This window comes from Nannobrachium achirus, assembly GCF_963921795.1.
Source record: "Nannobrachium achirus genome assembly, chromosome: 16".
In the NCBI taxonomy this organism is placed as follows: domain Eukaryota; kingdom Metazoa; phylum Chordata; class Actinopteri; order Myctophiformes; family Myctophidae; genus Nannobrachium; species Nannobrachium achirus.
The window spans coordinates 60,397,822-60,411,251 of record NC_137823.1 but is presented as its reverse complement, the minus strand read 5'-3'; the positions used below and the strand labels follow the sequence as shown (position 1 = coordinate 60,411,251).

General features: G+C 42.0%; 1 protein-coding gene across 1 annotated transcript in view; it reads right to left on the bottom strand.

The window, feature by feature from the left end:
• The window catches only part of map3k5 (mitogen-activated protein kinase kinase kinase 5), a 130,259-nt gene that overhangs the window by 99,350 nt on the left and 17,479 nt on the right, over positions 1 to 13,430 (bottom strand). The window contains exon 2 of the mRNA XM_080744033.1: positions 944 to 1,083. Coding sequence (XP_080600159.1) covers positions 944 to 1,083 — 140 coding nt within the window. The remainder of the gene's footprint in view (positions 1 to 943; positions 1,084 to 13,430) is intronic.

The window sequence follows — 13,430 nt, the reverse complement described above, 5'->3', positions numbered from 1 at the left end:
CCCAGAACCCCTGTTGAAGACCCCTGGCCTACCCCCGTTTTTATAATTCGTAGTATGACAGTGTCCTGCAAAAGTAGTGGCTCACAAAACATTGCATCGTGACACGTTGCGAGCCTGATTTTCTAAATGTTATATAAAATAATATGAGCCAATTAATGTCTATGAAAGAAAGCCCTTTTATATGAGTCATACAGCACTGTGTTTGAGAACAGTGCAAATTCACTTAAATGAAAATGGTTGTTCATCACTGTACCTCATCTCATTCAAATGCTATTTTCACTTTTAATATGATTTTTTTCCTGCCTCCTTTTGCCTCCTACAAGGGCATCAAACACTCCACTCACCTCACATCTCAATCTATTCTGTTAATGTGTCTTCAAGCACCGAATCACAGCTGCATCAATTTAATGTTCGGCACTGAATCCTCGATCGCTTCTAAATGCAGACTTTAATCACCGACCAGCAGACCAGAACATTGGCTTTGATTCATTGCAGTCGGGCAGAAAGCGATGGGCTAAAATGCTGGCTTGATTAACTCATACCCTGCCAAAAAGACGATTTCTATAATAAAATCGTCTTTTTAACTATGGCCTTCCCTGCCAATTTAAAAAATAAAAATAAAAAAATATTTTTTTTTCAAAAATGTTTTTTGGACCTCCAACAATGTACTAGGCATGATCGCGATCGCGAAATTGCATGTTTAACCCCCATACCAACCCCATCTTTCACATTAAGAAAACATAAGGGCTGCTATCTCCTGAATGCCTGAACGGATTTCCAAGTATCGTTTTGTTTGAAAGCTGTGAAAAGCGTGCACATGCATAGTGCATGATCGTGCACACTATTTTTTTAACCCTTTGGTGGCGAAACGGCAATATAAGAGGTCCCACTTTACATACGGCACCGACTGAGTTAAGGTTTGGAGGCTGTTGTAGCAGCTTACCTGCAGAGACTGGATGGAGTCGGAGTTGGAGTCGCAGTACAGGATGATGTTGTTGGCCATGCTGAAGCTCTCCCTCACACCCAGGTGGTAGAACAGGGAGGGCTGGCGGAACGCGTCCGTCATCTCCACCACGGCGATGTCTGAGGGTCAAGCAGGAGGGATGGATGTTAGTTAGCTTCATCGGGTCAACATCAACATGTATCACACTGCAAGCATATCGTCGTTGTCGGGTGGAAACCTTGTATGTCCAAAACCGTTTGTTTTGTATTTATCATTTAAAAAACGATTTAAACTAGTGAAAACAGCCGATCTACAAGCACACAACGCCTCGCACCGCGAGGCGTTGTGTGCTTGTAGATCTGCTGTTTTCACAATTTTTGTATGATGAGGCAGGGCTTTGCTTCGCGAAATAAATTACAATTTTGAAACTTGGAGATACAAGCTTTCTGTGACAGTGATATACAGGTGCTTGCCTGATTTTCATAACAGCTTATTAACATTTCGAGTTTGTAATCACCATAGCCGTGCACAAGATCACTTGGTTTTAAACATTCCCATTGTTGAATCTGATCTGGGTAAGACCACTTTTCTTTACTATGCCCCACACATGTGGAACTGTGGAATTGGAATCGTTTAATTTCACTTCGCATTTAACAGCTTGGCATTAATACTTTGACATCTGTCTGCACTTGTACCTTATGACATCTCTAATGTTTGGTGTCATTGGAAAGGGGAGCTAGGTCTCCCTGACTATAGGTGAAATGACAAAATTGCTACCAATCCTATTGTAAAATTCTATGAAGTTAGTTATTGGTCAGTTATTATTAGTCATTACTCCCGCCAGCCCATTAGTGTATACCAGATATAACACAATATAAAACTCATCTCCATCCTCCTCAGTTGGCATCAACTGTATAAACCTTTTTCACAGGAGCCATGTTGACATTAAATAGTAGGGTAAACACAGGTGTTACCAATGATACTATTTAAGGCTCGGTTCCATTTAGTGTATTGGAGTCTTTCCAGCATGCACAGAAGCAGCGCTCCGACTCTGTTTAACCCGAGTGGAACACAACCTTTTAATCGGTTTCAATAGTAACATCTACCATTTCATCATCACGCCGATATGGCTGCTGTGAAAATGTTAATGTTGCTCGTCTTTGTGTTCAGTGCTCGGGCACAGTTTTTCTCAAAAGGGGGTACGTGAGAAATTCCCCCCAAAAAGAAAAATATATATGTAAAAATCATGATTAAGAGTGGGCACTGGGCGATATGGAAAAATACAATATCACAATATTTTCCCAAGTTGTATCACGATACACGATTTTGTCACACATTTTCACATTGTTTTTATGGTAATCTTTCAAGTTACTTGACAAAAACTAGACTCTCTGGGTTCCTTTTGGGAGGTCTAAATTGAACTATACAAGTATGTAACTCTGACAGTATACAAATGAAACCAAATGGACCCGTTCATTTGTATACTGTCAGGAGTTAAGTGGAGACCTTGACATTTAAACATTTGAGAACTACTGATTTAGACCAAAATGCATGTTTAAATTGAATTCTGCAATGAATCTCTGTATTAACGATTAAACAGGATTTTTTACAAGGCTCCCTCAATTGTATCACGATATATAGGATACCTCTGAAAAGACATATCGTGGAGACATTGTATCGTCTCAATGATAATTATCACTATATCGCCCACCCCTACTCATGATAATATTATTCAGAGTTAAAAACCACTGAATTTGGAGGGGGAAAACATTTACTGTTGACACGTGGAGAAACACATGATGACACACAGAGAAACTTGGTGTGAGCCTGATAGTTGCTAACCCGAATTACATGGTAGGCTAGCAGGCAACTGGGATGTGCTTGAAATGTGTTTGAATGTTTTAAAGTTATTGACATAAAAACTGGACTGAAACGTTTTGGCCACAGTGTTGAAAAATAAATCTACTCAGTGCTCAGGAAACACTGTTTGAAACTCTTTCACACCATTTCTTATTTGTGATTTGATATTCTTGAAATTTGGGGTGTATCATAGCATCATACATATAGCCCTACCACTATTTATGGTTTTAATTGCAGATTTAATTGTGTTTTTGCCGTTGTCAATTACATTTCTGTTTGGCTTGTAGGCTTTGAAGTTGCACATGGCAGATATGACACATAACCTACAAATACAAATAAATTACTGGCATATCTTTTATGAGCAAAATGTTGTTTTGGGTAAAGGGGGTACTTGGTTCAGAAATCAAGGAAAGGGGGCTCTCAAGCCAACAAAAATGGAGAAACACTGCTCTAGCAGAGAGAGAGAGAGTTAAAACATGTTTTGTCTCCAACTCACACAGCACAATGCATGAGTAGCACGTTTACTCTGCAAAGCATCACCCAGGTTTAGAAGGAGGAGGAGGAGAAGAGGCAGCGAGAAACAGTGTAAAATGTCACTCATGATACGGTACGTTTGCCTCCAACCCACTGGATCAGTGCTCCACCGCTAGTCGGAGGCACTTCATTGTGAGCTTCTGTACTAGCGATGCAATGAGAGGGAGTTTTTCAAAAAGCCATTCCTGCTCTATCAGAACCTGTACTGCACAGAGAGAGAGACAAGAAGTACAGGCTGAGACAGACAGGAGGTGATGATGCGTTGTAAAGGTCACTAAACTGGAATGCGTGCCCAAATAAACACACAGTGCGTCTTCAGTGACTCAGCCTGGGAAAGACTGAGACTTGACTTTTACAAACTAGCGGGAACACAGTGTTGTCTATATTTGAATGTCACAGGGCTATCGGCTATGGCTGGCATCAAAATCTACAGGCATAGACCAGGGGTCTTCAACGTGTTCAGGCCAAGGACCCCTTAGCTGAGAGAAAGATGAAGCAGGGACCCCCGCAACCTTTTCGTAGATTCCATACAGTTTCATCCTTTGACAGCACAGTCATCAGTGTATTTTGGAGAATTTGGACTCATGTCAATTTGTGTTTTCAGATATCTAACTACTTGAACTGTCAACACTTAATAAACTTGAACTTTTCCCCTCTACACCAAACCTCTTTGCCAAAAATAGCCGATCTACAAGCTCACAATGCCTCGCAGCGTGAGGCGTTGTGAGCTTGTAGATCAGCTATTTTTGGCTAAGGTTCTCAGAATATGGACGTTAGGGTTCAAGTGGTTAATATAAAAAATAACATTTTTTTTCTTCTATCACACTAAGATTTGGAGGCCCCCCTGTAGTAACTCTGAGGACCCCCTAGGGGTCCCGGACCACCTGTTGAAGACCCCAGGCATAGACCATAACCACAGCATACTGTACCATTAGCCCTACCCATTATATGTAAACAATATGACATCCCCTGGGATCCTTGAGGGGATTTGATGGGTATCTAAATGTGGATATGCTGTATCCAAAACTCTGCCCATTAGGATAAGTCGAGCATTATGTCAGACCGCAACCTAAACGGAGGACAGACTCGTGAGGGTTGGACTGGGAACGCATTATTTTGTGCTTTAACTATTGAAAAATAGCAGATATACAAGCTCACAGCGCACCGCTACGAGCTTGTAGATCTGCTATTTTTGAAAAATGGTGAAATTTTGTGCAAGTCTTTGAATATTTCAAATCCTTCTAATTGTTTCCCATCTCAAAATATTTCGTTCCAGGGACCCCCAGAAGCAACATTTGAGTTACAAATGTTCACTTAAAAAGTACAAATAGCGAGAGTTCCAAGATGGCGCCGTGCTAGTCGGACGTGCGACCTGATCCTCCGTCGAAAAATGACAAAACTTTATATAAACAGTCTATAAAGTGAGCAACTCGTCGATTAAGATTACCCTGATGGCAACTCCAGGCAATAAACAGCCCACAACACGTCAAGCAAGTAGGTCAAGACAGTCTAAAATAGAGTTTGCCTCGTCTACCGCAAACACCAAACAAATTGGGACTGGAGCAGGCAGCGGCGCCATGGAAGCTGAGGTGGCCTCCCTCTCCACGGCTGGAGGGGGAGTTGATAGTAACAAGGTGGTCTTGGACGCGATTCAAGGCTTAAGAAACAAATTTAATGGCAGGTTTGATTCAGTGATGGCTGCAATAGCAAGCACGCGAACAGAAGTGGCTGAATGTGTGGTGCGAGTCACGGAGGCCGAAACCCGCATTTCCAACACAGAGGACGCGGTCAATAGCCTACAAGCTAAGGTGATTCTTCTGGAGAAGACAATCAAAGAAATGGCGACAAAGATACTGGACCAGGAGACCCGGTCTAGAAGGTGCAATTTGAAGCTCCTGAACGCAGGATTAAAGGCTATACCTGATAGTCAACTTTGCACCTTTCTGGAGGACTGGATACCCAAAACGTTAAACGTTCAGCTAACTTCAAAGGCATTCCTCGGGAGAGTCCACAGACTGGGCCAGAGAAGAGATCCAAGCGGGCGCCCGAGAATTATAATCATGCAGTTCTTAAACGACCGTGACAAGACAACAGTATGGGATGCGGCCAAGGCTAACAAGAAGAAGATGATGTTGGAGAACAAGCCGGTCTGGTTCCATAAAGATGTGCCACCAGAAACGTACAAGAAGATGAAGAGCTTTGAAGCAGCCAGCAAGAAGCTCTGGTCCATGAAAATCAGGAACGGAGTACTACTGCCTGCATGCAATCTAATGGTGACCTACTTGGGCCGACAACACTCCTTCAAGAACCCGGAGGATGCGGAGGCTTTCGCCGGGCGTATCGACAAGGAGACAGACGGGACAGGAGGTCCGTTGTCGGATGCAGAGGAGGCAGATGACGCAGAGTCAACCGTGGCAGAGGAGGTAGGCGAGGCAGAACCAACCGTGGCGGATCCAGCAAACGACGTGGGGTAACGTTGATAGCCGGGCTAGCTTCCTAGCCTTGCTAAACTAAGCCATGCTGGCTATATAACTATTATAGACATGCTTCACGACAGACTACCGGACTAACTTTCGCCCATATCCTTTTACTGTTGAAAACCTAACCAAATCTGACTAATGTTTTATGCTCTTGATTTTTTCCTTATTCTATTGGTATATAATATATTCATATTTTTATTTTATTTTATTATTATATGTACCTACTTTTACTGTTTTGTTTGTGAATGAAGAAAGGAACTGAAGCTCCGCTTTGATATAAGAATAAGAATGTATTTGTTTTCTTTTTGTATCTTTTTATTTTTTTACATTAGTGGCTAGGGTGAAAATGATAGACACATTTAGTAGAAAAGGATTGATTTCATTTATAACATAGACACTTTCTTTCCTATCTAATCGGGTTTTATTTTTATTTTTTATCATTATCTCCTTGTTATCGTATTAGAATGTAGACGGGGCCGTGGCTTGGAGGTGCGGCGGTCGGATGCGCTCGTCGCGGCTCAGAGCCACGGGCACCGTGATTAAACTAGGGTTATGTAACTTTTGTTTAGTGGTAAGCGACAGCGGGCCCATTTTAATTTGTTAGCGCGGTCACTCGGTGGCTGTTATGATAGTAGAGTTACCGCTGGCTCTGTGTATCTAATTTGTACTCTCTAACTATTATTCACTCTAGTTATTGTTTGACGAGAATATGTCTCGCTGGTATATGGACCCGGTTATATTGTTGTGTTGGAGATAGATAGAGGAGAGGATGTTTATGCTGCGGCGACCTCAGAACTACAAAGTTAGCCGATATGTTTGCACGTTGCTAGTATACAGAACCCCATTTCCCATAAAGCATTTCGCGATGTTACTTGTTTCGCTTCCGGGAATATACGGCCGTCATTTCCGGCCCCATTGTAATGGTATAGTAATAGATTACTTCCCCCTATATAGCACTGGGAGCTTAGATAACCAGATTTTGCTGGGTGCCAGCTTATAGTAAGGGGGCCAAATAGGCCAAAATGTTATTAGTATTAGGGGAACATTTAACACATTATTAAAAATAACATAATAATATTGGCACTAATAATAATAAATGTTAATAATAATTTAGGAGGGGGGGGGGGATATATACATATTTATATATATATATATTAATAAAAAAAAAAATGAACATTTTGATTAAAAAAAAAAAAAAAAAAAAGCGAAACAAGAGGAATTGAATGGGTTCTGTATACACACATTTGTTATTATTTTTGTGTTTTGTTGTATTAAGATTCAAGTTGCTCATGATGTCGACAATTTGGTTTAAAAAAAAAAAAAAAAAAAGACTGTTCTTTAGTTAATTACAGGAGGGTTAAGGATCCAGGAAGATGGCAATGTTTGATTGTTCCACTGTTAGTTACAGGGAACAGCTTATGGCTCTATCAAAGTCAAATGAATGCGGGGGGAAAGGGGCCTGTCCGACAGGCCCCAAGGGTTATATGTTTTATGTGATTGCTTTGTATTTTTTAACGTATTGTATGTGTGTTTTGTTTCTGCATGAAGGCACAGTACTCAGTTCAAATGTGGTGGCTACGGCTTTACTTAGAACTACTAATTATGGCTAGTCGATTAGAAATTAGGTCCATGCCTAAGTGTTGTAATTGGTTACAAAAGCTAAGAGTTGAACAAAATACGGGGAGACTAGAAGATTTTTCAGTACTTGTATTACTTTTTATTTTTCTCATGTCAACAACTGTTAGTATGATGAACACATGTATATATGACGTCCAATGATCCTAAGGGGGAGAGCCTGGTGCAATACATAACCTGGAACACTAAAGGCCTAAATAATCTTGTGAAACGAGGTAGAGTTCTAGGACATTTAAAGAAACTGAATGTCGGGGTCGCTTTTCTACAGGAGACTCATCTGAGGGACCAAGATCACTTTAGATTACGGAAGGGTTGGGTAGGCCAAGTATTCCACTCCCATTTTAACTTTAAGTCCCGGGGGGCGGCAATTTTGATAAATAAGAATGTTCCTTTCATTTCATCAGATGTTATCTCAGATCCATTGGGAAGGTATGTTGTGGTGACGGGACATCTTTACAATACCCCATTGATCTTGGCTAATATATATGCCCCTAACTGTGACGATGAACGTTTCTTTTCTAAGTTGTTGGCCTCCTTACCAGATTTAAATGCACATCATCTGATTATGGGTGGCGATTTCAACCTGACCCTTGATCCTGTCCTAGACAGGTCATCTAAAAAAGCCCAACCATTAACGAAATCCGCCAAGCTTATAAAATCCTTTCTCGAAACGTATAAAATTACAGACCCCTGGCGGTTTAAATACCCAACATCTCGCAGTTATTCGTTCTTTAGCCCTGTTCACCATTCATACAGCCGTATTGATCTATTCCTGATCGATTCGAAACTCCTCTCCTCAGTTAAGCAATGTGATTATGAGGCCATGGTCATTTCGGATCATGCTCCTCACTTAATGCAACTTGTATTTTCAAATAGACATATGCCCAGAATCTGGCGATTTAACAGCCTTTTGTTAGCAGACAAGGCCTTTACTGACTTCATGACTTTAGAAATAGGTTTCTTTTTGATGACGAACGACACAGGAGAGGTGTCCAAGGGCACCTTGTGGGAAGCCCTCAAGGCTTATCTCCGCGGCCAAATTATCTCTTATAGTGCGTCTGCTAATAAAAAACGTGCACAGAGCATATCCACGATAACTGACAAAATACTAGAATTAGACCGCCGTTATTCAGTCTCTCCTACACCAGCTCTATACAAAGAGAGAATAGGACTTCAAACGGAATTTGATCTTCTCTCGACAAATGAGACGGCCAGATTGTTGTTACAAGCTCGCCATAGAACCTATGAACATGGGGAAAAATCTGGAAAACTTTTAGCTATGCAAATTAGACAGTCAGCAGCCTCAAGAATGATAACCGAAATCCGGACCAGCACAGGGCAGAAAACGGTAGACCAGCAGGATATCAATAAGGAGTTTGAGCAATTCTACAAACACTTATACACCTCAGAATCTGAGCGGGACCCTACACTAATTGAAGACTTTTTTAGTGAATTGGATATTCCAAAATTGTCCACTATAGATGAGACGGAGCTTGAAAAGTCCTTGGCCCTCGGGGAAGTGGTTGATGCCATAAAGAGCATGCAGGGTTCGAAGGCCCCAGGGCCTGATGGCTTTAGTTCAGAATTTTACAAAACTTTTTCTGATTTGATTTCACCCCTGCTGCTTGATGTTTTTAACGAGTCAATCAATACCGGATTGCTTCCTCCAACCTTTTACCAGGCTAGCATTTCTCTTCTACATAAGCAAGGCAAGGACCCACTAGACCCGGGTTCATACAGGCCTCTCAGCCTTCTAGATGTGGACACTAAAATATTAGCTAAAATAATGGCCATGCGTATGGAAAAAGTTCTTCCTACAGTTATCTCGTCGGACCAAACAGGATTCATCAAAAATAGGCTATTGCTATCGAACTTACGCAGACTATTTAACATCATTTATACCCCTGGCCCCTCCCCCCGGATCCCTGAGGCGCTTATTTCGCTTGATGCCGAGAAGGCTTTTGACAGGGTAGAGTGGGATTACCTATTCACTGCTCTGGAAAAATTTGGGTTCGGGGAGAAGTTTATTTCGTGGGTCCGTCTCCTATACGCGTCTCCTCTGGCCTCCGTTCAAACCAACTCCTTTAGGTCAAAATACTTTCCCCTAAACCGCTCGACAAGACAGGGTTGTCCTCTCTCACCTTTGCTGTTTGCCATTTCCATTGAGCCTTTGGCCATAACCTTACGCTCGCTCAGGGGATACACGGGGATAACCAGGTGGGGGAGGGAGCACAGGGTATCCTTATATGCCGACGATTTGCTCTTGTATATCAATGACCCTATCAAATCCATTCCAGGAATAATGTCTCTGCTAAAAAAGTTTGGGAGGGTCTCCGGATATAAACTTAATCTGTCCAAAAGCGAATTATTTCCTATCAATAAGGAGGCACAGAAACTGACACTCTCTCAATTCCCATTTAAGGTTGCCACTAATTCTTTTAAACACCTGGGAGTGGTGGTGACTAGATCCTTTCAAGACTTATTCAAGTCCAATTTCAAGCCAATACTCGAATCCACCATCAAAGACTTTAATCGCTGGTCCCTACTCCCCATAACTTTAGCAGGGAGAGTAAACTCTGTAAAAATGAATGTGCTACCAAAATTTTTATTTCTCTTTCAGACTATCCCCATGTTCATTAAAAAATCCTATTTTACGCGATTAGACAGGGAAATCTCCCTCTTTATTTGGAACAAGAAACGTGCCAGAATAAGGAAAGAGTTCTTACAAAGACATAAGCAGGAAGGAGGGATGGGGCTACCCAATTTTCAATACTATTATTGGGCGTGTAACATGAGAGCTCTCTCCTTTTGGAATAGACCTTATGAAAGCAATGATCAACCTGCTTGGGTGCAGATGGAGCAAGTCTCATGCCAACCCTCTTCTGCCGGAGCGCTGCTTTTCTCACCCCTTCCTATAGCACAAGAATACACTAGAAAAAACCCGGTTATTACACATTCCCTTAAAATATGGACCAAAATAAGACAGCACTTTGGCTGGCAAATAAATTCTCTCCTGGCGCCCTTGTGTGCAAATCACCATTTCCAACCTTCCCTAGTAGATGACGCTTTTCAGTTATGGCACCGTAATGGTATTAAAAGGTTAAGGGATCTATATATTGATGGCATATTTCCGTCATTTGAATTATTAAAGAGGAAAATCGACCTACCTCAAAAACCCATCATTTCAGATATCTCCAGATTCGCAATTATATCAGAACTAACACAACTACATTTCCTAACAAACCTAGCACTCAGATGGATTCATTGTTCCTAGCAGATCCTTCATCTAGAGGGGTAATATCATACATGTATGACTTTATATCTAATCAATTGGGAACCTCTCTTGATTTTCTCAAAACTGCATGGGAGGGAGATCTGGGTGTGGACCTGACTGGGCTGTGGAGTGATGCACAGGAGAGTGTTCATTCGGTTTCTGTTTGCGCCAGGCACGGCCTCATACAATTCAAGGTGCTGCATCGACTACATTACTCAAAGGTCAAGCTTTCCAAAATGTATCCTGACACAGATCCCATGTGTGACCGTTGTAAGGTTTTCCCGGCCACACTGGGGCACATGTTTTGGTCATGTCCAAATCTGTCCAACTTTTGGAATACTATATTTAAAACTCTCTCGGATATTCTGGGATATAGAGTAGATCCCGACCCTGTTATGGCAGTGTTGGGGATTCCGGGAGAGAATAGTCCCCTTAGAGGACGTGACTCTACAGTGGCGAGATTCGTGACCTTTATGGCACGCAGGTTAATTCTAATGAATTGGAAACAAGCTCAGCCTCCTGCATTTAAAATGCTGGTTAATGATGTCATGCAGCACCTTAAGTTAGAAAAACTAAGATTTACTCTACGGGGTTCTATAGAAAAGTTCTTTAAAACCTGGCAACCTTTCATGGACTATGTAAATGCTAGGCATTGAATCTCTTCTGGCTTACGGTGGTTCGAAAATGGGCCAATGGTCATCACGGAGAACACATGAAGAATATATAATGATGAAAATGTAACCTTCATGCACTGTCTTTTTTTTCTTTTTATTTTGTCTCGTCTTTGGCTTGGTTGTGTGTTTTTTCCTTTTTGTTCTGTTTAATGTATGTAATGTCTGATGTATGTTTCTGGGGTGGGGGGGAGGAGGGTGTGTGTTTGTTTTGTGTGGTATACTCTACTCTACAAAGTATAACCAATATTGTATAGATTCATTTGTATGCCTGTATGTCCATAAAAAACCTGTATAAAACCAATAAACAGATTTAAAAAAAAAAAAAAAAAAAGTACAAATAGCTAAATAATAAAATAATGAAGGCCCCTCCACCTTGGGCCCTAGTAACTCAGTCCCACTTTCCCCCCCTTGTGACGCCCCTGCAAACACAGCAGCCCTGTGGTTTGCCTTCAGTAACGACAGCAAGCCTGAAAAACACTAAGAGATGATACTGGAGCCTGCTTTTTGAGCGGTGGTCACAACGCTCCTATACGTGGCCGTGTGTGTGGGTCTGTCTGTCTGTCTGTCTGTCTGTCTCCGTGTCTGTCTGTCTGTAGCCTGCAGTAACCTTTTCTGACCACACATGTTAAGGGAGGGGCGCTGTTGCACACACACACACACACACACACACACACACACACACACACACACACACACACACACACACACACACACACACACACACACACACACACACACACACACACACACACACACACACACACACACACACACAACCGCTCAGTTCACACGAGTGTGATTTTCATCTGTTATCCAATATCCTCCACTCTCGGTTTACACATACTGTACCATATTACATTGCGCTTAAGAGGCTCAGATCCGAGAAGCGAAATCGCTCTCCCTAATGACTTAATTCCTGACCCCTGCAACGTTCTCCCATAGATTTGGTCAGGCACGTGCACACATAGACATCAAAGGGGGCTTGAGCCCATGCCCTTTTATCCATCTGTAAAAAGTGCCCTCTCCAGACCAGGAATGCAGTTTTTACTATGGTGAAGGAAATGCAAATGACCCCCTTCCATGCTGTACATGAAGGCAGCATTCAAAACAAGAGCCTTGTCCAAACTCTCCTGAACTTGAATGCAGCATTTTATGTTGAAAGAATATTGCCCTCTCTTTGTAGAAATCCATGCCGTTACGCCATATCTCCAGTATTGACTTGATTATGCTTAGTTCAGTGTGGTATCAAGCACCGAAAATATGAAAAATTGGAGGTCGACTATTTTCCATATTTTTTTAAATGTCAGCCCCTGCCTCTCCAACATTCTCTGCACGTCCCTGGATGTGGTGGCAGAGTACCACTGGCAGAGGGCACCACAACATTCCGACCAGAAATCCTGACTCAATGGGATCATCTAAAACCCAAACAGACGCCGTTTCAATAGGCTTTGCTGTTGTGAACGCATGCCAAGATGGTGGAGATAAGATGTCTCGGAAACAGCAGCACTTTGCTGCTGTTGCTGTGCGTAATGTGATGTTTAGTCTCCACAGGGGCCAGTCCCCCGCAGGAGCCACAGGGGCCGCCCCCGCCCAACTCGACATGAGTATAATTATTCCATTCAAAACGGGTACACATTATTGTGTATCATTATTTTATGCTTTAACTATTGAAAAATAGCAGATCTACAAGCTCACAGCGCGGCAACGAGTGCCGCGCTGCGAGCTTGTAGATCTGCAATTTTTGGAAAAATTGTGAAAATTTGAATTTTGACCCGATTCTATACATGTATTTTGAATCCTTCTAAGGTTTTTTGAAAAAACCCTATGTTTCTATGTCAGCAATCTGGCCAGCCATCGTCAAAGAAAAAGTCCTTTTCACTTGAAGCTCAGTTAGTCTGTTCTTGGGAGACTAGGGCTTTGAAAATACATATATTCAAAGATTTGCACATATTTTCACAACTTTTCAAAAATAGCAGATCTACAAGCTCGCAGCGCGGCACTCGGTGCCGCGCTGTGAGCTTGTATATCTG